General features: G+C 44.1%; 1 protein-coding gene across 1 annotated transcript in view; it reads right to left on the bottom strand.

Annotated features, from left to right (window-relative positions):
• IGHMBP2 (immunoglobulin mu DNA binding protein 2) overlaps window positions 1-26,202 on the bottom strand; it is a 140,100-nt gene that overhangs the window by 83,966 nt on the left and 29,932 nt on the right. The window contains exons 5-7 of the mRNA XM_054970107.1: window positions 19,572-19,735; window positions 17,892-18,092; window positions 3,077-3,224 (exon numbers count right to left, since the gene is read on the bottom strand). Coding sequence (XP_054826082.1) covers window positions 3,077-3,224; window positions 17,892-18,092; window positions 19,572-19,735 — 513 coding nt within the window. The remainder of the gene's footprint in view (window positions 1-3,076; window positions 3,225-17,891; window positions 18,093-19,571; window positions 19,736-26,202) is intronic.

The raw sequence follows: 26,202 nt of genomic DNA, 5'->3' as shown, positions 1-26,202 counted from the left end.
TCTTAACAGCGCTACCATCTTACCTCGTCATATCGATCCAAGGACTTCACAGCTTAATTGCCTGCAGCTGGTTACTTTCGCCACTACTCAGCATTTCATTAGAACTTTAAAGAACTTTAATTATTCACAATTGGATTGAGTTATTGTTGTTTCTCTCCCTATGTGTAATTTCAGTGTTATGTAGTGTTATGTTTCACGGAGACACTGTATAATTAAACGTCTTTGTTTTCATAATTCACGGAGTTTATTTCTCTGGCATTGTCTCTGGGCATGCTTCTTTTTGTTTCAGTGTAGCACCTCTTACAGCTCTGCCATGGCTGCTGCTGCTACTGCTCACTGCTCCAGTGCCATCTGAAGGTCTTACCACCCCTGCACAGGTCCACTTGCTGCATGCTGGTCAGGAGCTGCTGCCTGCCCTGGCTGCTGATCAGCACCAATGGCAGGTAAAAGCTGGCCAGCTCTCCATTATATGCCTTGCTGGTGGACCTGAGTGAAGCCTGTGCTTTACAGGTCCGGTGGCAGTGCCCACCCCTTGCACCTGGCCAGCTTGCTGTTGATTGGCTGGCTGGGGCAGTTCAAACATTTGGCTCCCACATGGCCCACAAGGGCATGGCAGTGGCTCTGCCCCACACCTCATCAGCGCAGCTTGCAAATGACGGCCCCTGGTGAGTTCTGGGGCCTGGGGTCTTGAAAAGGAAAAAAAAAAAAGCACATTGCAAAAGCAATACTGCAAAGCCTTCAAGGTACTAAAGACTTGTTCATGCCTGATTTCCAATTAAACTTGTCACACATCTTATAAAGAGGTAAAATGGAACAGCAGTTCACACTTTTTTTGCAATTATAGAAAGCTGAGACAACATATCTAACACAAAAGAGAAAGCAAAATATACAGACGAAGGTTCTGTCCATCGAAACATACCATTACTGCCTGAGGGCAAAGAAAACCAAAATTAAGATTAAGATGCAAGTACCAATATTTCTGTGGGCCAGATTACAGGCCACTTGAAATCTTATTATTCAGGTTTACCTCTCAGAAGTAGGTATGGTAAAGACCGCCATGGTTGCTTGGCATACTACTCTGCTGCCAAAAGTCCTGTAAATAATATTGCTACCAGAAGCAGATTAGAGTGTTCCTGCCTATGTGCCATTCTTCAACATCAGGACCAATTTATTTTCATATAGAAACAGATGCACAGATAAGGGCTGCCATTTTGTATCTTCCATACAAATTCATATTAGTATTCCTACCACTGGGATTTGACAAAAGTATAGTGCATTATTCTCAAAGTAAGGTTTTATTGCATTTTTCCTGAGTTCTTTTTCCTACCAGAACAAGAAGAATGATAGAGACACCAACAAACCCCTTTCTACACACAAAGAAGATTCCAGAACCTGCAGTCATTGCTTTGGATGTACTATCAGAAGTGATTCCCTCATCTGTTTGTAACAGGATCAAGCTTAGCTTCTGTTGCTCCATTGAATATAAACAGAAATATAGCATTAGTTTAGCAGTCTCTCTTGTACCCTCTGAGTGTAGGCGGGGACAGTGGGATGTGATATGCCTCTGGCCCATACAGCATTACTAGGAGGCTGTGTAATTACAAGTGCTGCCAAGACACCTCAGAGGCTAGGGCAAAAATGGGTATGCTCTACATGTGGGTAAATCTTTGCTCAAGGACTCATCAGTGAAAACATAGACCATATCTTCATCAATCTACATATCCCAAAATTGAGGGATTCATAAGATTTCCTTACAAACAATTACTCCACATTACTTTCCAAGTAATTTTACCCAGAGATACGGCTTTAGATAACATAGTTTTTTAGAAAGGTCAGATCTAAATATTTTAATGATAAAAAATAAATATTTCTTATTAGCTTCTTGCATTCACACTCATATGCTTTAATAATAAGGCTGCTTTAATAGTAAGGCAAGGCAGATGATGAGATCTCACACAAAGCTGACAGCCATGTTCATCACTAGAATAACCATGGCCTTTTGCTTCATTTATACACAAAGACATACACCTGCCAGACCTTTTGGCTGAGGATCCAAACACAACAAGGGCAGACCAACTTATCTGAAGGAAGAATGCATTGCGGATTGGCAGAATGATACCTCCCTTTGATGTAGGATGCTGTGTTTCTTAAACGCTGCAGAGGGCCAATCACTCTGCAAAGCAGAACTCTGTAATTTAGGCTATGCAGTTGAAATAACACTGTGACAAAGAAACCGAGAGCTCCTGTAATAGTGTAAATTTGTCCAGGGAAAATTTGTCCTAGATATTTACCTTGCCACAAAGATGCTATCTTCTATCCAGGTCACCAGTAGCCTTGCTCAGGATGCTATCCATAGACTAACACAACTAGACATTAAGTGTGACCGGGCTACCAAAAATTTTGACAAAAGTTGTGCTTTAGTGTCCTGATCAGCAAATGGATCACACATACACATGGGCCTCTGAAGGTACCACTGAGAGAGAGAAAGACTGGTATTGACCAAGGCATCAGCAGCAAACGAGAGCACATTGTATTCCCCCACCTCCATCTTCAATGATTCAAATATTTAGCAAACATACTTTGTGGAGCACCAATGACTCCCAAAGCAAACAGCAGCAGTTTTGATCCAATGAACCACATAATTATATACCTAAAATATGCAAGCAATTCACAGTTTGCTGGTCCAGGATCTTGATTAGTTCTAAAAATAATGCACCATTCACTCTCCATATTAGGTGGTATATAGAAGTAAGCGATGACTTGTAAAAATATGATGGTACAGCTATATAGGTTGTTCACATTCACCCAGTATTGATTGCTTACACAAGCCATCCAATCAGGGAACACAACTACAGGGCCAGAAGGGAAAGACAAACTATCTAGCTAGATGCAATTCTGAGTATTGCTCACAGTTACAGCTATTGGGCTGAGACTCAATTCAAAGATGCATTGTGCAATCTTTTTAGTTCCAGATGAAGCACAGTAATGCAGTGGAGAATAGAGTAGCCTTAATCTGTAGCTGCCTATAATTTGATTTAACAGACCTTAAAGGTAAAGACAGAAACATTCCTCTAACCTGTGTTTGTTGCAAGAACAACATTGGCCTGTGTCAGGATTTCAGACATCGCAATTTCTTCTCGCTCCTTCAGCTCTTTCCTCAGAGTCTTAATCTCATTTAGAAAATGACTTCTCTCCTTTTTGTCTTTGGTCTTTTTGGTTTTTGCCTGCACCAAAGGAAATAAAAGGATACCATTTTTTTAAAAGCATATAGAGCAGCATGTCATTGTGCACAACGTTTAGTAGTCAAGGTAATGGTTAAAGCAGCAGAAACCATTACCTTGCAACGTATTGCAAAAGCACCATCAAATATACTCTTTAGAAGATGCTTAACCCTTTTGCTTCTAATTACCAACAGGTTTAGTCTACATGAGAGAAGAAATATAATTAGTTCATATTTACTGTGGCTACAAATTTAATATGGATTATTTTTAGAGACATTATTAATGAATGCACAGTTTCTGGGATTAGTATCAGTGAAATTCTCATCCCAACAACAAAGTTTAATGAGAAAAAAATAATCTAAATAGAGATCCAATTCAGTTTCACTGATCCCCTAAAATATGTATACCCAATGGATAATAATACAACCTTCATGGGGATGTTTCAATCTTTATCGCTAATATCTTGAGCTATAAAACAAATAATGAAAATGTAGTGTCACTTCTAGGCCCTTCCTATATGTTTTTTTAAAACAGTACACTATAATTCCACATAATTAACATGCCACTACACTGTAATACTATCTGATTAAACAAAGCAAATGTAATGTGTTCCATAATAAGCACACCGGATAATGCATTTTTTAAGATGACTTTGAAAAGCATTGCATTATACAGTTGTTTGACTAGAGTGCCTGAAAATGCATATTTAAAGTAACTGGCAGCAATGTAAGACACAGAAAAGATGCCTATTTTTTGCAGGCTTTAATAATTTGTTTTATATGCCATTACCCCCAAAGTAACTTTATTGAGTCCCTAATTTATTACTACTAAGTAGATGCAAAGTCTCAACAGCAATATACTTAGTCCAGGTAGTCCTCAAGCTAGGGAAGTGTTAAGAAAAGCAAGACTCAGCTTGGACCGAGTTTGTCTTAGGCCTGGCTGGCTGTGCCTGTCACCTCCTCTCACCCCATTGCCAGTTGGGAGCAAGTTGAGCCCACTCAGATCAGGTCAGTGACAGTGTAAATTTGTAGGCAACCAAAGGCTCATGGCCATCGCTTCCTCCTATGTATCAGGGTTGGGAGCAAGGATTTCCAGCATTACAAGGGCTCGGCTCAGGCCACTGGCAGTGCAGGTCTTGGAAGCAATGGGCAGAGTGTACACTCATCACCTCACTCCCCACTTTTGGCTAGGAGAAAATCAAGCACAGTAACTTTTGCAGCTCAGCTCAGAACGGACCAGCAACACACAGGGGTTCAGGAGGCAATGAAGCATTAGGAAGGAGAGAACACAGACATCTGCAAGATAGAATCATACAATAAGCTACCTAAAATACAATTACATACAACCCTCCCCCCATTTCAGCGCTGAATTTCATATGCATTTCTCCAACAACAGTGGGATGGGAGATGAAAAAGAGAGATAATACGTCCTTGAGCCACTTCCCACTTCGATGGTGCATCTATCAGAATTCTCTCGAGGTAAGGCAGTAATGTACACACTTCAGGAATGTACAGCACATGTTCTGCAGTTGAATTTCGTTTAGCCAATAGACTGTGTCATATATGCCTCCTGCATATCTGCCATGAATGTATATGGGCTCTGCGAGTGTGGGAAGTTCTTTATTGCTGCAGTGCCAGCAGGTTATCTTGCAAATGTTTACTTTCACTTTCTCGCTCTGCTGAGCCACTGTCCTTGACTGTTAGCTGAAACTGGCTCGAAATGTATCCTTCTTGAGAGCCACAGATAAGTTTATCTTTCTATGTCTCTAATCAAGGGGATAGGGAAAGCATTGGACATTGACACAGCATTAATCCCCCTATAATCAGTACAAAGCCTTAGCCCCCAGGGCCGGATCGAGGGGGGCAGGGGGGTAGTCTGCCCCTGGCACCGCCAAAAAGGGGGCGCCGGGCGCAGCTGCCAGCCACTGGGAGTGTGCCGGTGGCAGCATGGGCGGCTGAGTGGCTGCCCGCGCCATTCGCCTGCCCAGCAGGACAGGGAGCACGCAGCAAGCTGGCTGATCCCTCAGCTGGGCAGGTGAATGGCACAGAGAGCTGGGAGGCTGCCCCGCACCACTCACCTGCCCCGCTGAGGGGGCGGCCAGCTTGCCACACGCTCCCTGTCCTGCGGGGCAGGCGAATGGCGTGGGCGGCCTTGCAGCCCTCCGTGCCACTCGCTTGCCCAGCAGGACAGAGAGCGCGCAGCAAGCTGGCTGCTCCCTCAGTGGGGCAGGCGAGTAGCGTGGGGTGGCCTCCCAGCTCTCTGTGCCATTCACCTGCCCGGCTGAGGGGTCAGCCAGCTTGCTGCGTGCTCCGTGTCCTGCTGGGCAGACAAATGGCGTAGGCAGCCATGAGGCCGCCCGCGCTGCCACTGGCACGCTCCCGGTGGCTGGCGGCTGCGCCCGGTGCCTCCTTTTTGGCGGTGCCGGGGGCAGACTACCCCCCCTGCCCCCCTTGATCCAGCCCTGGGGGCTAAGGCTTTGTACTGATTATAGGGGGATTAATGCTGTGTCAATGTCCAATGCTTTCCCTATTCCCTTGATTAGAGACTTGCTGGGAGTGGTGTCTCAAGCGAACATTTTTTCGAAACTGGATTTATGAGACACTTACTTCCGCGTGAGAATAAAGGAGGGGGACAAATGGAAAACAGCTTTTAACACCCCTTTGGGTCAATTTGAATACAAAGTCATGCCTTTCGGATTACAAGGGGCTCCGGGGGTGTTTATGAATCTAATTAATGAAGTACTACACAAACATTTGTATAAGGGCATGGTTGTTTATCTTGATGACGTGTTGATTTATTCACAAGATTATGAGTCCCATGTAAAACTAGTATGTCAGGTACTAAAGACTATCTGGGACAATTATCTGCCAGTGAAATTATCGAAATGTGAATTCCATAAGGAACAATTTGATTTTCCTGGGATACAGAATATCATAGCAAGGGCTAAAAATGGACCCTGTGAAAATTAAAGCAGTGGTGGGGTGGGAACCCCCCCAAACCAGGAGACAATTGCAATCGTTCCTGGGGTTTGCCAACTTCCATAAACCATTCATAAAAAACTTTGCTCAAATTCCCTTACCCTTAACTGACTTAATGAAAACCAAGGGTAAACAAAAAGTGAAGCCCAGTGCTAAATTAAATTGGACTAAAGAGTGCCAAGAGGCATTTGAGCAACTAAAGACTTTATTCACTTCAGAGCCAGTCCTGCATCACCCTGATGAAAATGGGAAGTTCATGGTACAGGTAGATGCTAGTGACGTGGCCATGGGAGGAGCCATCTTACAGGCAGATGAGGAGGGGAAGCTACACCCCTGTGCCTATGTATCAAAAAAAAATTCTCTGAGGCCAATGGCACTGGTCGGTGTGGGACAAAGAAGCTTCTGCAGTCAAACTGGCTTTATGCACTTGGAGACATTGGCTGGAGGGGGCGAAGGTGCCATTTGAAATTTGGACTGATCATAAAAATTTAGAACCGTTATGCACCCTGTGAAAATTAGGTGCCAAGCACCTAGGATGGACGGAGTTCTTTTCCAAATTTAACTTCACACTGAAGCATCTCCCTGGCAAATCTAACTTCCTGGCAGACGCCCTTTCACGTATGCCCCACTGTGAGAGCCAGAGAGAAGAAATAGTGGACACAATGTTTTCACCAACCCAGTTGGGGGGGCAGTAACCACCCGCAGCCAGGCAAAGCCAATGAAACACGAGTCTCCAGTCATAGACTGGGAGCAGAAAGCAAAAAAGGAAACAGAGAAGGAGGGGGATGCCTTGCCTAAGGATGAACTGGAAAAGAGAGAGGAAGGTGGATGGTACCACCACGGCAAACTATACATCCCAGCTAGTTTGAGGGGGGAGGTGCTGAAGCACTGTCACGATTCTAAAATGGCTGGTCACTTCAGTTATTTAAAGACATTGCATTTGGTACAAAGACAATTTTGGCAGCCAAATATGAGAAAAGACATGTCTCAATACGTATCCACTTACCAAGAGTGCTTGATGGGGAAAACCGGGGGGGAGGGGTAACCACCAGGTCTCCTCCAACCCCTGGAACCCCCCGCCCCTCAGCCATGGTCGGTGATCTCAATGGACTTTATAACTGATTTTCCCCTTTCCCAAGGGAAGACTGTAATTATGGTGGTGGTTGACTTATTTTCCAAGCAAGCCCATTTCATTCCATGCTCTAAAATCCCAACCACCAAGTAATTAGCCACTCTTTTCATGCAACAGTCAGACTGCACCCGTTTCCAGATAAGGTGATATCAGAGTCCAGTGCACTGCCAACTTTTGGTGGGAGCTATTGAAGCTGGCTGGAACTGAACAGGGGCTTAGCTCCACCCATCATCCCGAAACCAATGGGCAAACCGAAAGGGTTAATGAAGTACTAGAGCAATTTTTAAGATGCTACATTAATTACCAACAAGACAATTGGACTGATTTTCTAAGTTTTGCCGAATATTGTTATAACAACACAGCACACAGCTCCACAGGAGCCTCCCCCTTTATGGTTGCCCATGGTTATGAGGGCAAAGCAGTGCCTTTTGTAAAGACCCCAGGCAACGACGCCCCAGGGGACCTAAGAGAGTGGTGGTCTACACTACAGGCTCAATGGGAAATAATTATAAAAAGACTGGGAAAAGCCCAAGAGGATTACAAAAAACAGGCTGATAAAAAACGATCAGCTCCATGGAAACTACAAATAGGAGACTATGTGTACATTTCCACTAAAAATCTAAGGGGGGAGCAACCTTGCAAAAAACTGGGGTGGAAATTTCTCAGACCCTTTCAACTCCAAAAGATAATAAATTATGTCACTGTAGAGGTGAATCTACCCAAGAACTTTAAAAATGTCCACCTTGTATTCCATTTCAGCCTCCTGAAGAAAGCACCCCCTCCTGATAAATGGCATCCAGATCAAGGAACTCCTCCCGCCCTCATAGTGCATGGACAGTTGCACTACGAAGTGAAAGACATTCTGGACTCTAAGTTAAAACGAGGAGAATTGTTTTACTTAATTCACTGGGAGCATTTTGATAAGGGACAAAGGGAGTGGGTAAAAGCCTCAGATGTAAACCATCCCAGACTGATATGTAAATTTCATAAGGCTTATCCAAATAAGCCAGGTCCTTTGTGAAGATGGGGGGACTTTCTTGGGGAGGGCAGTATGTCATATATGCCTCCTGCATATCGACCATAAATGTATATGGGCTCTGCCCCTGGTCTCCGAGAGTGTGGGAACTTTATTGCTGCAATGCTAGCAGGTTATCTCGCAAATGTTTACTTTCTTTTTCTCGCTCCACTGAGCCAGTGTCCTTGGCTGCTAGCTAAAACTGGCTTGAAATGTATCCTTCTTTACAGCCACAGAAAAGTTAATCTTTCCCACTGTCTACTCTAAAACAATGTCTCACTCCAACCCCCCCCCCCCATTAATGATCCTTTTTCCCCAAGGTGGGAAGATTCCCTATAACCAGGGCTCAATTCGAGGGGGAACGCACAGGAACACAGTTCCGGCAGTTCCCCAAAGAGGTCACATGTCAGGTGGCCCCACTCACCTGACTCTTGGCCATTTTGGGCCCATTTCATCCTGGATTGGGGCTGAAACAGCCCGGATCGGGCCTCTGACGGGTGGTGGATCACTCTCCCACTCATCAGTGGCCCAATCCTGACCATTTTGGGCCCCTTTTTGGCCATTTTGGGCCCAATACCGGCCCTGAATGGCCAGGATTGGGTCCAAAGCAGCCAGGATAGGTGATGTCAGGGGGTGTGGCACACGCAAATCAGTTATGCTAATGACACATTTCCGGCAATGTCAAGGGGTGTGGCATATGCTAATGAGTTGTGCTAATGAGTTTCTCCAGCTCTTTTTCTACGAAATGACCTCTGACTATAACTAATATTGCTAGCCCCACATACGTCACTTCTGCCAATTTCCACTGTGTAAGCACCTTGTACTGAATGGATCTCTAATAAAGTTAATTCAACTGGACCACCTGTGTGTTAACTGTGGAGAACTTGGGAATCTAACTGCCAGGGACCAACAGACTGTTGACAAAATGACCCGAATTTAACTTTAGCGTTAACTTTAGGTAGCCTGGCTGGTTTATAGTAGAACAGAAGGATTTGAGGGTGTAAGCTTACCAACAAGATTTTCAGGGTGTAAGCTTATGAGAGTCCGAGCTCCTTTCCTCAGATACCCTGAAAATCTTGTTGAATTTAACTTGATATTCAAAACAATGGGCAATATCCTACCATCTTACAGAAGGTACATAGTTTCCCCACATTTCTCTCGTGTCCGGCAGTTCTTTCCAACCCCCAGAATAATAATTTCTGGGGTCACAGGATCTGTGCAGAAGAACAAAGAAGGTCAGAAGACTGCACTGAGGAGTAAAAGAGAGAACTCAGTCTCTTTCCTCCCAGGAGCTGTAGTTGCATAAGAGGAAGGAAAAGCTACTTCATTTTCTTATTCTCCTTGGTCCAGCCCCACCAACCCACAGGCAGTCCTGCAACCCTGGGAATCATCTTTCCAGGGATTGGAAGAGGTTGGAAAAACTGAGAAAACATGGGGGAAATGAAGCAAATGAAGAAGAATATCACCCACTGTTTCTAAGCCCTGAAAAGAAAGCAAATAAAAATAACTGTACAATATACAAACTCGTACATTCTATATTTTCACTGCAATATATAAGAGTAAATGTTTCACAGCCTTAAAGCAGATTATTGTTCAAAACAACTATCACAGCACTGGCCTCAGCAATGAAAACAAATTACTCAAAATAAGTCTGATTTTTTTGTTAGTGAAGCTTTATTGTTCAGGAGAATCGAACAGAAAATAACTGTATAAATGGGGAGGGGTGGGATTATTCCACAAGGCTTTGAGTCCTCTGGATTAACTATATGGGCCAATACAATGTAGAAGCAAAGAGTGCTGGGTTTGGAAAGCTGGGTTCAAAATCCTACAGTGCTACAAAGTGTAGCCTTCTGTGAGTCACTTTCTTTAAGCCTGACTCCTTAAGTTACGCCTCTAAAATACCAGATTGCATGAGCCAGTACCTCATCTAACAAATTAAGCTGCAGCCAGATCTTAATGCAAATTGAGGAAATGCCCATTCTGACTGAGTGGTCATTGTGAACTGTTTCTCTATGCGTGCCAGATTGCAAATTACTTTGCAGGCACTTAAAAAGTAATATCCATCTGGTCTCCATGCAAATAGTTTTGAAATTACTTTTGCCTTTGGGCAGCCAACTGAAAATGCTCAGAAACCAAGAAAAAAAAGTGTGTGTAGTGTTGCAGAAGTATAACACCGCCACACCAGGAATAAAGCCTGTTACAAAGATACCACCTTACTTTTTTTATTTTCCTAGGACAACACAGTGGGTCAGAACCTACAAACCAGGAGCACAAAGCATTCACAAAGGGAGATCTTCCCCAGGAGACCCATGTGACCCCTAAAAAGGCACTGCCAGGTTATTCCCTGCTGTGCCCTTTCAGAGGTTGTGGGGGGGGGGGGTGCGCCTCGGGGAAACAAAAAGTGGGGGAGGATATACACACATGACTGCTTTGTGTTTGTCATTTACAGGATCAAGCTGTATAAGAACAGCCTGTACCAAACCAAAAAACCCCAAATAGTGATGACAATATTCAGAAAGCAGAATGCTTGCAACATCCAACCCTAACTCTTGAGGTACAGAGTTTGGCAAGCTATCTTCTAGTGTAACTCAGTTGGATGGGCACTAAGCTCTCGAACAAACAACTTCTGAGTTGCTTCATCTCTCTTATAATTAAACTGCTAGCTTCCAATCGTTAATAGATGTGGCATTGTGTTGTTGCTTGTTGGGTGCTTTAACAGAATATATTATTTAATCTGGAACTGCTCCACAGATCATAATGGATATCCCTTATCTCTCAACACACTTTCTCCATAAACCATCACAGCTTTGGTTTGTCTTTTATTTTTGGAGTTTTGATTTGGCAGATCTAATTCATGTTTAAACATAGTAATTCTGGGTGTGAGTGAAGTAGAGTGGACTGGATTAGGACACTGTCAGAAAATTACAGTGTTTTATTCTGGAAATGACAAACTAAAAAAAATACAACAACCTGGTGCTGTTTTTATAGTGACATAGCACAAGCAATCAGGAACTATAATGTAAAGTCTGACTAAATAGTATTCATTAGACTTCATGGAAAGCCTATCAACTTAACCATCATTCAAGTTTACACCCCAACTGCTGAAGAAGAAACTGAAAGTTTATATGCAAGTGTTCAGGAAGAAACTGATCACAACCTAAACAATATGTGCTGATAATCATAGGTGACTGTAACACAAAAGTAGGAAACAATGTAGAACCAAACATCATCAGAAATTTGGACTAGGATCACAAAATGATGCAGGAGTGACACAGAATTCTGTGAAGTCAACAATTGGTTAATTGCAAACACATGCTTCAGGAAATTGAACAGACAATTGTATATGGGGATGTCTCTGGATGGCCAATACAGAAATCAAATAGGTTACATCATTGGAAGCAGAAGATGGAGAAGCACTATTCTCTCTGCTAAAACAAGAGCAGGAGCTGAATGAGATACAGATCACCAATTGCTAATATTAAAAATTAGAATCAATTCAAAGGAAAAAGCTAAACCAATCAGTGCCTAAATATAATCTAAATAACAGTCCTGAAGAATGTAAAGACCATGTAAAGAAGCAGGTTTGCGCTACTAAGAACATGAACTGGAAGGACTGTGGGCTGAAACCAGAGACATTATCAAGGAAGAATGTGTAAAAACTCTCACTGTAGTCAAGACAGCAAAAGCCTTGATGGGTGACTAATGAAACTGTTAAAATTACTAAAGACATTTTTTATTTAATTTTTTTTTTAAAAAAATTGTTAAAGACAGCTGGGAAGCAAAAGTGAAAGGTGACAGAAACAGAGTCAGAATTCTAAATTTAGCTTTTCAGTAACTTGCATGCACAGACGAAGAGAACTATTACAATGACCAGTGCGAAGAAATAGAAAAGAACCACAACAAAGGAAGAACAAAAGATCTGTTCTACAAGATCCAGGAAATGAAAGTGAAATTTAAACCATGGCTAGGGATGCTGAAAGATCAACATGGAAATACATTATCTGATCAGGACAAAATCAAAAAAAGATGGAAACAATACACTGAAGAACTATACAGAAGAAATGAAATGATGACAGATTCCTTCAAAGAAGAATATTTTGATGAAGAACCTGTAGTTTCAGAAAGTGAAGTGAAAGCTGTACTCAAAGCAACTGAGAGAAGCAAATCACTGGGAGTAGATGGGATATCAATAGAACTATTTCAAGCTACAGAAACAGAATCCATCAAAATTTTAACAAAGATATGTCAACAACCATGAAAGACAAAATAAAGGCGCACAGACTGGAAATGCTCGATCTACATTCCATTTCCCCAAAAAAGGAGACATCAAAAACTACAACAACTATCAAACCATTGCATATTAGTCCACGAATAGAAAGGTTCCCTGGTAGATCGAACAAAATTAAACTTGACTACCTCTAGTCTGACAGGAATCATCAGACAACACGCCAGGTAGTGAGATTTTGTGCCCAGGTCTGTAAGTACCATAAATTGCATATGGCAGTCTGAACATGCTCTAACTATGTAAATAATTAACCTATGGAATGTTTTACTTCTACTTTTATATTTGTATATCTATTTATTGCCTTCTTTTATATTTAATTCCATTTGAACTAAACCGTTTTAATGTTCTTCTTATGCTGGTCGCAGACCGTAACAATAAACTTGAAAACCATTGTAATGATCTCTCATGCAAGCAAAGCAATGCTCAAATTTTTACAACAAAGTCTCTTACCATGTAGGGAACAAGAAATGCCAGATGTTCAAGATGGATTCAGAAAAGAGGCACTAGAGATCATAGTGCAAATTTAGTGTATTGCAGTGTACTGCAGAGTACCAGAGATTTTCAGAAGAAAATCATTTTGTGTTTTATAGATTGCTGCAAAGCCTTCAACTGCGTGGATCATGAAAAACTAAGGATGGTTTTAAAAGAAAAGGGTGTGCCCCAGTATCTGGTCATGTTGATGTGCAACCTTTACTCTGAACGTGGCATACACCATATTGTGTTTGGTTTTTCACTGCCGCTTTGTTTCCTCTTTGCCAACTGGAAGCCATTCTGTTTCCCCATATTCTGTCCTAACAGTAGTCTCTTATCCAGAGTACCAGCACCTGGCAATTCACAATATGCTCCCAAGTCCCTGGTGCTGAGCTTTGCTTGACTTGACTGGTCAGGAATTGCATCTTGACACAGATGTTCCTTGACTGATCTTGTGATGTGTGAAACTGATGAACCAGACTAGGCTTCATAGGACAACTTCATGTTGTTCAAACTGGCATGGAATTAAATTACTTTGTCTATACATCCAGCCAGGGGTCATTTCATAGAAAAAGAACTGCAGGAACTCATTAGCATATCTCATTAGCATTTGCCACATCCCTGACATCACCAGAAGTGTGTCAGAAGGCAACATCCACCCCTCAGGCAACTTTCACCCAAATTCTCCAGGTATTTCCTGAAAATAAAGCAGAATGGACTCAAAGCAGCTTACCCTCCTTTGGAGAGCCAGCCCCAGCAGCTCTACTTGCATGGACGCACTCACTCACTCACTCACTCGTCACGAATGAAAATAAAGCAGCAGAATGAACTGAAGCAGCTTACCCTCCATTGGAGATCCAGGCCCAGTAGTCCAGCTTGCACTCACTCTCTCTCTGTCTCACTCACTCACATGAAAATAAAGCAGCAGAATGAACTGAAGCAGCTTAGCCTCCTTTGGAGGTCCAAGCCCAGCAGCCCAGCTTGCACTCACTCACTCACTCACTCACTCACTCACTCACTCACTCACTCACTCACTCACTCACTCACTCACTCACTCACTCACTCACATGAAAATAAAGCAGCAGAATGAACTGAAGCAGCTTAGCCTCTTTTGGAGGGGAGGCAGAGGGGAGGAAAAGGAATCACGTGGGCGGGGCCAAAACCCACATGACCACTTTTCAGCTCTACTGGAATGCCGTTCTGGCACATTCCCCCTCCAAATGAGCCCTGCATCCAGCCTATCTCCTGCTTCAGTACTCCCCTTCTACAACCCTTGAATGATTCAGAATACCCAGGAAATCATCCTCCACCCCCAAACTCATTTATAGATTAACGCTGCCTGGCTTGTAAATAGATATTTAGAAACAAACCTCCAAAACTGAGAATAATAAATAAAAGTCCTACAGGAAAAGCTTAACTGGCTGCCATGGGTGTAACTACAAATTAATTTTTATAGATCCCAAACCTTTTAAGTCAGTACTCCTCCATAAACTAATAACATACCACATTTCTCTGCAGAGATATTCATATTGCATTTGTAGATATGAAGAAAGATATTCAACTGACAACCTGAAAGTCAAATCTACCCTATTGAAGGGTATACTCTAAAACTAAGGTGCCAATCCACAGGCCAGAGAATGGGCAGAAGAAATGATAGCTTTGGCCACAGGCCTTGTATGATATGCTTTTCGGAATGTTATCTTCTACTCTTACACTTAAAATGGCCATCCAGCAAAACTAGTTGCTGGCTGGGGTTCAGGGGAAGAGGGATCAAGAAAACATCACCAAGAAAGTTTAATTACTCTCAGATGAGAGCCAAAATAACCATAGGAACATGAGGTTCACACAGATATGTTGAGTCTTGCGTTCAAGTTCCAGCACCACAGCAACATAGCCCTAAGCAAGTTATTCTCTCTCAGTCTCAGATCAAAATCTGTAAAGTGAAGAACAGCATACACCTACTCTGTAGAAGTGCTGTAACAAGACACGGTAATGGCTGTGTAACACTCTTTGCAAATTAAAAAAGTTATATAAATGAAAAATAGTAATAAAAACACTAAAGCAGCAGAGGGTTTAAGAAGCTCACAAGACGTCAAATTATCACATCATTTCGCCAGAGATTCAAGTAATTCAGAAGCAAACAGATAAAAATAAAATAAGAACAGCAACAAAGAAACAAGACATAACAGGGTGTATGCCACATTGTGGAACTAATTTCAGGTATGCCTCTGTGTGACAAAGGATACTTCCTAGCAATATGTGTTTAATTACATTATGAAACCATCTTGTACAAGGTCACTGGGAAAGAAATGCAATCATTTGTATTAAAATGTATTATCCCAATTAAATTAGTGTCACATTTTAAATTAAGTTTAATACAGGAAATTAAATTAAAAAGATGACAACATACTCCAAAATTTTGTTTGCTGGTTTTGCCAGACAAGCTAAGAGAGAAAGTGGGGGAGAATACCCAACAAAATTCAGTTACATATTTTATTTAATGAATCATCTCGAGTTTCAAGCTGTAAAACTACAGGCATCTCTAAATGTTGCAGTCTCAGTTTGGGGGAATCAGAAAGAATGAAGGCAGTGAGCACAAAGACTACCTTCCATGCCACCCCAACAAAGGAGGGCTTGTCAAAAGTCTTGTTAATTCTATCCCCATTTCTCAAGAGCGTGATATAGCTGGATCTGTCAGATCTCGGAAGCTAAGCAGGGTCAGTACTTGGATAGGAGACTGCCAAGGATGACTGCAGAGGAAGGCAATGACAAACCACTTCTGTTTCTCATTCGTCTTGAAAGCCCCAGCAGGGATTGCCGAAAGTCAGTTGTGACTGGATGGCACTTTACACACACATTTCACTGCATATTCCTCTGAACTCTTCAGCCAGCAACTCAACTAGGATCTAGAAGAAACTCCAGAAGTAATGGCAACAAGTAATGGCTGTTAGTGCCACCACTACCCTCACATTAGATTCCCGTAAGGAAGAATTTCTACCTTTCGATCTCCCCAGTTGTTCCAATGAATCTAATACCCAGGTACACCAAGATGTACCAGTTCTAAAACGACTATTAGGAGCTTCTCACATTACATTTTTGTATGTACTGTACATCAAAGATGTATGTGCATATGCACCTTAAAATGCAAAGTATGATTGAAAAAAATGGTTGTTGGCAAATATGTATTATGCAGCTACATTCATAAGAGAGTCTCAGCTTGCCTGCAGCTCCCTGTAAACCATAAATTAAGGCAAACCTAGGATGACTGCTGTGTAATGTGTGAAAAGGCCTCATATTATTCAATGAAACCAGCAAGAACAAGCATTAAGGCAACTCTGCAGGTCATAACCGGAAAGCATCAAATTGTTTGGAGTTACGGCTCTTGGGCAGCAGAAAAGAACAAGAGTCCATTGGCACCTATAAGACTAACAAAATTTGTAGTAGTGTAGATACCTGAAGTGAGCTGTGGCTCACAAAAGCTCATACCCTACCACAAATTTTGTTAGTCTTATAGGTGTTACTGGACTTTTGCTCTTTTCTACTGCTACAGACAGACTAACACGGCTACCCATCTTGATCTATCTCCATGGAAGGCTCTTGGGCAGTTCAGGAAAGTGAAAGGAAACAGAAATAAAAGAATTAAAGGTGCAGGCCATTGTGCGAACAGTGAACAATCAAGAGATTGTCTTTCTTATTGCATAGCTGGACCAAAGATGCTCAAGAGAAAGATGACAGAAGGAGCAGGATCTACTATCTTTCCGCCGGGCCTGTAAGACAGAGTTGTTCCACCAGGCTTACAGCTGAGGCTGGGCCTCCGCTGGCTGGAGGATACAAAATCTACCCCCCTCCCTGTGAGAGCTGCCCACCACTGTTCTTAAGCTGCTGCTATGTTCAATTGTACTGTTGCATTATTTGTTATTAACTGTATTGCCGCCATCAGGAAAAAGAGTGCTGCTATTTTTTATATTTTTGTATGATGCTTTTAAATGTTTTATATGGAATGTTTTAAATGTTCTTAAAGCTGTTATCCGCCCTGAGCCTGCTCGCGGGGAGGGTGGAATACAAATACGATAAAATTAAAAAAAAAAATAGCTTGACCTGTTGGTCCTCAAAGTAAGGGGTCCCTGGAGATTTGGGAGGGCAGCTTCTTGGGAAAAATAAGCAAGAGAGTAAAGAGTTTGGGAAGTGTGGTAGAGGAAAGCAATGATATCAGAGCCTCTGTTTTGTGAGGGGAAGGCTGATAAGGCCAGCTGAGGAATCTGTGTCTTAGGGGTCTGAAACATTAAGTATTTATTCCCATTCTGAAAGGCCCCAACCAAACTCATATGGGGAAAAAGTTGGAGCAAGGAGGCTAGCTCTCAACCCCAGAGGATCAGTGTTTTCACACATAAAATTCCACACCTGCACTATTACATCCTATGAATGAGCCACTTTGGCATCATTTCTCCCATACATTTAAAATGCAGGGGAAAAGCACAATAATACGTATTTAGTGGGGCGGGAAAATGGCCAGAAAGAGACAGCGTTCTATCCTGTTGTTACTGGCACACCTCCTGGTGTTGACCCTGCAACCAGCAGTGTTCGTAATTCCCCAGCCTCTTCCCTCACAACAAGCCGAGCTGCTGGCTGTTACTTAAAAATTAACAAAACACATAGGGTTGTGAATTCTACATAGCTCAACTGACTGTACACTGTAAATTTCTAGACACCTGACGCATGTTGGCAACATATTCAGAATAGCTGTAGATTTTTTTTAAAAAAAGACTGAAAAATGGAATGCAAAACATACAAATGCTTGGTCTAGCTCCTTCCTGATATCTGCCACAATCTGAGCATTATCCCCACGTGCCAAGACTGCATCCAGGGAATGGTGCTGTATTGACTCCAGGAGACGAGCTGGGTGACCAAGGCGAAGTATCCGTGCCTTACAGCCAGTGAGTTTTTCAACCAAGTTGTCCACTGCAATGTTAGATGGAGCACAGCACAGGACCTTGAGAGAAAACAGAAAGAATTTCACTAATGTGGCCTCAAATGAAAGGTTGGCTTAAAACAGACATCAGGGCCAGAAAGAGAGGGGAGCAGTTTGCAGGCATGGCGAGAAAAGCAACACTAAACTGTTTCTAAGTCACTGCTAGGGTTGTCAGGTCTCATGGTTCAACATGAAATTTCAGAAGGTGCCATTTAGCCACCTTTTCAAGATCTCCAGGGAAAGGAGTAAAACTCCAGTGTGAAACATCAGAATCACGGAGGCAAGCAGGCTATTTGTTGCTTGACTTGAGAGATTTTGGTATTCACTCCTCCACTATCAAACATCTGCCAGGCTCCATCCTCTGAGGCATGATGCAAAGCTAGGCTCCTTCCTTGACCTGCAAGGTGCCATGTTCTTTCCTCACCAGGCTCCAAGTGCCAGGATACACCCTTCAGCTTCCTAACTCTGCTTATAAGCATCAGCACCTGACCCTCAGAAGACCTGGCAACCTTAAACTGTGTGGATCATAATAGGCTGAAGTGGATTCCACATGGGTTTCCTTCTTCAGAAAACCTAGGGAGCTCTATCATTTTGCTTCTGGAAAGGAAGGATAGGAACAAGTGCAATGGAGACTGTAAAACTGTGCTGCTACAAGAGTCTGGACATTGCTTCATCATTGGTGCTATCAAATCATACAAGTGTTAAGACTGCTCTTCCATGAAGACTTGTAACCAACAAAAAAAAATACAACAATCTCTGAAGACTCTGACTGTAATTGTGTGCACTCCTACCTGGTAGTAAGTCCTGATTAATTCAATGGTATTTATTTACATGTATACCTGCTTAGCATTTTAGACTCCCAATGTATGTCACATAGGGAGAGCTCGTAGTTCAAGGGCAGAACAGATAAGGTCCCCTACCAGTGTAGGTGTGGTGGTTAGTATCAGGCTAAAATATAAGAAGTTTGATTTCAAACACCCCCACCCCCATCGCCAGGAAGCTCATTCAGCCCAATCTATCTCAAAGAGTTCCTGTGAGGACAAATGAGAACCATGTATGCTTCTCTGACCTCTGTAGAGGAAGGATGGAGGGAAAAGACAGGTAAAGGACCTTGAGAAGCACACTGGTAACTAGCCCATATGAATGGATGAAGCCGAGTCATGCCACTGGTCCGCCTCACCCAGTATTGTTTATTCTATGGTAGTCACCATAGAATAAACAATACTGGGTGAGGCGGACCAGTGGCATGACTCGCAAAGTTATCTTGATCCATTTCCCAAACTTTACCCTTGGGAATAAGAGACAATAAGAGACAATGTCTCTTCGTGGTCTCAAAATCTACAGCAAAGAAGGAGCTGCACCCCCAACCCATCCCCCACACAGAGCAGTGGCCCCCTCTGTTATGGGATCTTAGATTTGCTGCCAAACCACGGACAGTACACAGCCATCCCCCTGATTCGGAGTCCTGCAGCTCTGTAGAATTTATACCCACTCACTCACTTTCAGGCCTTGCTGCACAGCTTGGAGTATTATCTCCACCACAGTTGTTGTTTTCCCTGTTCCAGGTGGCCCATGGATGATAGAAAGCTCTTTCTGTGCCAGTGAGAAGCGAACAGCCTCCTTCTGGGAGGCATCCAGTGATTCATTGTAGAACTTCAACAGCTCTGTAAGAAGCAGCAGGAGAAGCGTTTGTTCAGATCTCAGTCCCCACAAAGTACATTTGCACAAAAAAGCAAGCACAACAGTACAAATAAGAGGATGTTCTAAGAGGCATGTCAGATTACATGGCAAGAATAACCCTCTGGGAAGTCAGGACCCCGTATGAGAGCCCCCCGCCCCCAAAGACCTGGCTTCCCATAAGAAAGACAGTGTGTTTATCCGCAGATATCTTCAGTTTCATATTTCAGAGAACATCTGTCTCATTAAGCCATCACTTGGAATAGAAAGTCAAACAAGTATGCGAGACTACATCTGAAAAACAACACAGTATCCTTTACTGTAGGCCCATCATAATCTTCCCAGGACTTGTAAAAACATGTTGACCATCATTAACAGGTCGAAGCACATATGTCCTATCTTCATAAAATGATTCTTTGAAACTCGCAAAGCAGAGAACAGGAAGTATCAAGTGCACCATGCCAAAGGCACTTGTGTGGTTAAATGGGCAGAGTGGTAGACCTGGAACTGAAAGATTCGGGTTCTGTTTTCTGTTTACCCAGAACTTCCATAGGTAGCCTCAAACAAGTCACAGTTTGCAAACCTCAATTTCATCTGTAAAATGGGTGTCATACTAGATGATTTTATCCAATAGTCTGAAAATGAAATAGATCCCAACACCTGAAAATTCTTTGATATTTAATTAGAGTGAACGGGCCACATTCAGGTAGGTAGCCGCGTTGGTCTGTAACAGAAGAGAATGCTTCTTCTAGTTGGTCTTTAAGGTGCTACTAGACCTGAGATCTTGGGCCAGATCACAAAACAACCTCTTCTGCTGGCAACTCCATTGAGGGAATAGGAAACTTAATTCTATCCTTGCCCCCTCCATAGCTCAGCCCTTTGACCCCTGTGACAATTAATCCATGCTGCTCTGGAGACCCTGGGAATCCATTTTCCTGGGGTCAAAAAGGACTGATGGGGGAAGAAGAACAAAAGAAAAAAATGTTCTGCTGATGAATGCCTGGATTCAACCCAGTGTAGTCCTTTCTTACATTGACATTTCAATCCTTTTTCAGAAGACACTGAAGCATTTGCAAGGATAACATTTATTTGACTTCCAAAATAAAATAAATGTCCATTTCTTAAGAAAAAATGTCCAACATTTGCCTGCTTTCCCTTACATGTATGCAATTTGTTAGTATAGGCATTAAAGCATTCCCACATAGTACCTATTCATTATTCCAGTACTGAGAAATTTGCATGTTTTACTCTAGCAACAGGGACTATCCAGAACTAATGCCCATATTATTACAAGTACAGAACAAATGAAAAAATAGGAGTTTTACAGTTCCAAAGCACTTGTGAGCTTCACTGGGATGAAGAGCCTAACTAGTTGCTACAAACTGTGCGACACCGCCACAGAAACTTGCAGCTACGCCTTCTTCCTTGTGGCATTGTTGGTGGCTGAAATAGCCCAGGGGCCGTGGGGCGGGGATGTTATTTGCTTGGCTGAGAGCCAGTACCTCGTGTCTCCCCATGAAGCAAATAATATTCCCCCCACCAGTCCCTGTACTTTCCAGCCACTAAAAACAGCACAGGAATTCCTCTCTCTCTTGCACAGTGGCCCAATTCAGACCCTTCTGTGCTTTTACTCATGAGCTGCCACCACCAACTAGCAGGAATAGTATAGCTGCCAGTCCCTGTGGCTAATTCATGTAGTTTGTAACATCCATTTAGGCTCAGAGACAGACCTTAGGGACCTGAGTTGGGAGGGAAGGTGGCATAGAAATGTTTTAATTAAAAGAACATTAAAATGCAGCACATTCCATAGCTGCTATCAAAATAAATTTGGCAATAGAAATGGCACACACACCAGTAAATAGAATATTGGCTCAATTGTTTTGCTGCTGCTTAATCTGTGAGAATTTATCTGTGTTCCTTATTAATTTAAAGGTGGGGAAAGGAAATTTCTGTAAGTACAAAACTGGTTCTGGGATTTGACAGGAACAGTAGGAGATTTCTTGGTGACATTATGAGGGAGGAGCCAAGCACCATGCACAGCCAACACCATTTTCAAACTTAAAAAAAAGTATTTTTGCACACTTTGTCTCTGGACAGTGACAGCATTTCCAGAGCAGGGCTGCAGTCCTAGTCTCCCCCCCCACCAATATCTTCCCCTTGGATAAGCGTTTCAGGAGTTCATATTCCAGGCATTCTTTTTTCATTATCAGTATTCTGATTTTGCCCTTTCAATTGCAAATTTTGCAAGGGGTTATAGCTTGTTTGATGGCAGTGTTGCAGCAACAAGCAGAACATTTGGTCTCCATGGTCCAGGGGAAATCAACTACAAAATAAGAAGGGGATTTTACAAAGAAGAACAGCTGGTAAGTAGGAGTTGTCGCTCGGTATTTGGCAAATGAAACATGGAACAGGCATTTTTAATTTCAGGCTGGCAAAAGACACCGAATGGGCTATTTACATCCTCAGTATTCACAAGGAGCTGGTGCATCAGAAGGGGCTCCAGTGCCACCTTTCCTTAGCTAGGCTGCCAGAAGCCATTACTGTACATTCCAAGCAGCAGAAGAATAACTCCATCTTCAAACCCATTCAGCTTTCTAGACTTCTGCTACAATGACTAACAGGAAACAGACTTTGAGGCTGCTTTAGAGGAAGCACAGAGTTGTTAGCACTACTTATTTTTTACTGGTCTTGCTATTTTAGGTTCTTATTAACTGTGATGATCTCACTCAACAATATATTTAGTGGATCAGATAATTTTAGAGTGCTGGGAGCAAAGTTTATAGAACTCTTCTTCAAGCAGAGGCATTTGAAGCAAAATGTAATAAAAAGCTATGTGTAATGGCACAGGATGGTATTTCAGCAGCCAGAACAGTCTCTCAAATGAGGACAAAACCAAGTAACAAACCCTTCTTAAATCTTTCCATCTTTTGTTTAAAAAAAAGTGTGACTATCCAAAACATCAATTTCTCTTTTTAAGTTTTAGATAACTTAAACAGTTCATATCCAGCATTTTAAACATTAGCTGTCCTGTAAAAAAAAATCATTTCATTTACAGTGTGTTTTACCATTAAATGCAATGTTCCCTCTAAGCAGTGCAGTGTTGTGAGCCAGAAATCCAATTTGTGAGCAGCAACTTGCAAGTTGTGAGTGTGCCTTTTCGAAAACCAGAATCCATTTGATTAAAAGACTTTTGATTTAGGTTGTCTGAGGCATTGGTATTGGGTGCCATCAATATGTTGATGACACCCACTTAGGCATGTGGTTTTCAAAAGCTTATGCCTCAATAAAGTTGGTTAGTCTTTAAGATGCTACTGGACTCTTTACTATTTTGCAACTACAGACTAACATGGCTAACTCCTCTGGATCTATGGAGAAGAAGAATTGTGCATCATCCAGCCCCGCAATGGAGTCACTCTCTGGCTGTTCCCTTCTATGTTTTATATAAAAAGGTGTTGTGAGCACGCCTGCAAATGGCTCAGACACCATTTCTTTCCACATGCATCAGTGTATTGCCAGAGTTTTCTTTGCATTTTGGGCAACATCAGGCAGATGAGCTTCAGTAAGGGTTCCTCTTTGCCCACAAGCAAATCCTAAACAGAATGTGATGTGCAGTCATTCCTCCCTCTACCTCTGCTCTGTCTATTGGCATTTCCTGTCTCTTCTGTATCCAGGTCTGCAGAAAGAAGAAGGAAGCTGGCTGAAGTTGCAGGGGGAGCACCTATTTATCATCCAGCTGAGAGCTGCTCATTGGAACAGCCTAGAACTGGCCTTTAGTCGCCCTGGAGGCTTCATGGCTTTAAAACTCTTTCCTTTTCTCTTTCTGAGTTATGGCCATGGAATCTTTGAAATGAAATCAAGTCATAAAGTGTAAAGTCAGCATTGAAGTCCTGCCTTCTCCTTGCTTGCCATTCTGTTTTATTACACAGTACTGCAATGATCTATTATCCCCTGAAGATATAAGCAGAATGCCATTGATGTACAAAAATACTGGTAAAACTGAGGCTGCAGCTCCCCACTCCCCATGGAGTAATTTAACTAGAGGACAGCCTGTCTTACCAGCACGTGTAAAATTTCCAGATTCAGACCCTAGCTGTGTCATGAATTTTCCTTGCCATGCAAGTCTTTGCGACTAGGAAGTCAATTTTTTGTGTGCATGTAAAATAGATTTCCTTAGTCATGAATTTACACACACACACAAAAAGAGTATTTCCCTACCTGGAGCTGGCAACCCTAGGAGTGTGAAACGCCACCGCCATCTCCTCCTCCTCCTCCTCCTCCAGCACCCGCGCTGGGCCAGAGAGGCTGCTCAGTGGGCTGGTGAGAAATAGCATGGGTGCCTGCCGTTGCCACCTTTTCCTTCAGCACTGGGCCAGAGAGGATGCTTGGCAGGCTGGCGAAAGGCCTTGGGGATGCCCACCGTGGCTCCTCTTCCACACCCGGCAACGAGCCTAGGTAAGGCCGCGCGGATGCCTGCCGCAGGTCTTTCCTCCGAGGGGCTGGGGAAAGGCTGTGTGGGCGGCTGCCGCAGCGCCTCCTCCAGAGCCCAACGAGGGGCCTGGGAAAGGCCGTGTGGGCGCCTGCCTTGGCTCTTCCCCTAGAGCCCAACAAGGGGCTGGGGAAAGGCCGCGCGGGCGCCTGCCATGGCTCCTCTTCCAGAGCCCAGCGAGGGGCCAGGGAAAGGCCGCATGGGTGCCTGCCACGGCTCTTTCCCCTGAGCCTGGCGAGGGGGGAAAGGCTGGGCGGATGCCTGCCGCAGCTCCTTCCTCCGAGGGGCCGGGGAAAGGCTGTGTGGGCGGCTGCCGCAGCGCCTCCTCCAGAGCCCAGCGAGGGGCCAGGGAAAGGCCGCGCGGGCGCCTGCCACGGCTCTTTCCCCTGAGCCTGGCAAGGGGGGAAAGGCCGCGCGGGTGCCTGCTGCGGCTCTTTCCCCTGAGCCTGGCAAGGGGGGAAAGGCCGCGCGGGTGCCTGCTGCGGCTCTTTCCCCCAAGCCTGGCGAGGGGCTGGGGAAAGGCCGTGCGGGCGCCTGCTGCGGTGCCTCCTCCACAGCCCGGGGGAAAGGCTGCTTGGGTGCCTGCTGCGGCTCTTCCCCCCCCCCCCGAGCCTGGCGGGGGGCCGGAGAAAGGCTGTGTGGGTGCCTGCTGTGGCTCCTCTTCCAGAGCCCAGCGAGGGGCTGGGGAAAGCCCACACCGGCGCCTGCCGCAGCTCTTCCCACAGAGCCCAGCAATGGGCTGGGGAAAGGCTGCGCAGGCGCCTGCCGCAGATCCTCTTCCAGAGCCCAGCAAGGGGCCAGGGAAAGGCTGTTTGGGTGCCTGCTGCGGCTCTTCCCCCCCCCCGAGCCTGGCGGGGGGCCGGAGAAAGGCTGTGTGGGTGCCTGCTGTGGCTCCTCTTCCAGAGCCCAGCGAGGGGCTGGGGAAAGCCCACACCGGCGCCTGCCGCAGCTCTTCCCACAGAGCCCAGCAATGGGCTGGGGAAAGGCTGCGCAGGCACCTGCCACGGATCCTCTTCCAGAGCCCAGCAAGGGGCCAGGGAAAGGCTGCATGGGCGCCTGCCACGGCTCTCCCCTCCCCCCAAGCCTGGCGAGGGGCTGGGGAAAGGCTGCATGGGCGCCTGCTGCGGCTCTTTCCCCCCGAGCCTGGCGAGGGGCTAGGGAAAGGCCGTGCGGGCGGCTGCTGCGGTGCCTCCTCCAGAGCCCAGCAAGGGAAAGGCTACACCGGCGCCTGCCGCAGCTCTTCTCACAGAGCCACGGCTCCTCCTCCAGCGCCTTCCATCGTGACAATTCCTGCGCCGTAGCGCAGGAACTCACGTTTGCGGGAACCCTGGTCTCAAGGTCCAATTTCTTCCAGGCTTACAACAAAATGTTATGCCCTTCAGAAGTCTGAGCCATTATAATGACAGGCAACTAAATTCAAGAATGGTCACCATACATTACATCAAAGCTATTACTTAAAAATCATTATAATATTAGTTTTTCAGGACATGATAGCCAGTGTGACACAGTAGTTACAGTGTACGGCTAGTATCAGGGAGACCAAGGCTCAACTCCATACTCGGTCACGGAGGCTCACTGGGTGAGCTTGGACCAGTAACACACACTCAATCTAACCTACAGTGCAGTGTTGCAATGGGGCCCACTTGATATCTGCAGTCTAGACTTATAGAATAGATTCCAACACAGACAGACTAAATGGAGGTGGTAGTGGGTGGGGGGAGATCACATGAATCATCCTATATATTCCAACATTACATTCGATATGAAGATATCAGGTGAGCCTGGAGACGGATCAGGTACCCCTGATAACTGGAACAAGTGAATCTAATACCATTCCCTTTTGTGCATAACCTTGACACAGTTGGAGCCTTGAGTCATCCCACCTTAAACCACAATTAAACAATTACAAATAGCATATAAAAGGTTTTTGTCTATAGTTCTAAACCTATATTAAACAAGCAACCTTTC

The sequence above is a fragment of the Eublepharis macularius genome, chromosome 2, assembly GCF_028583425.1.
Source record: "Eublepharis macularius isolate TG4126 chromosome 2, MPM_Emac_v1.0, whole genome shotgun sequence".
Classification (NCBI taxonomy): Eukaryota; Metazoa; Chordata; class Lepidosauria; order Squamata; family Eublepharidae; genus Eublepharis; species Eublepharis macularius.
Note: the sequence above shows the minus strand (reverse complement) of the source record. Positions and strands in the feature narration are given on the sequence as shown.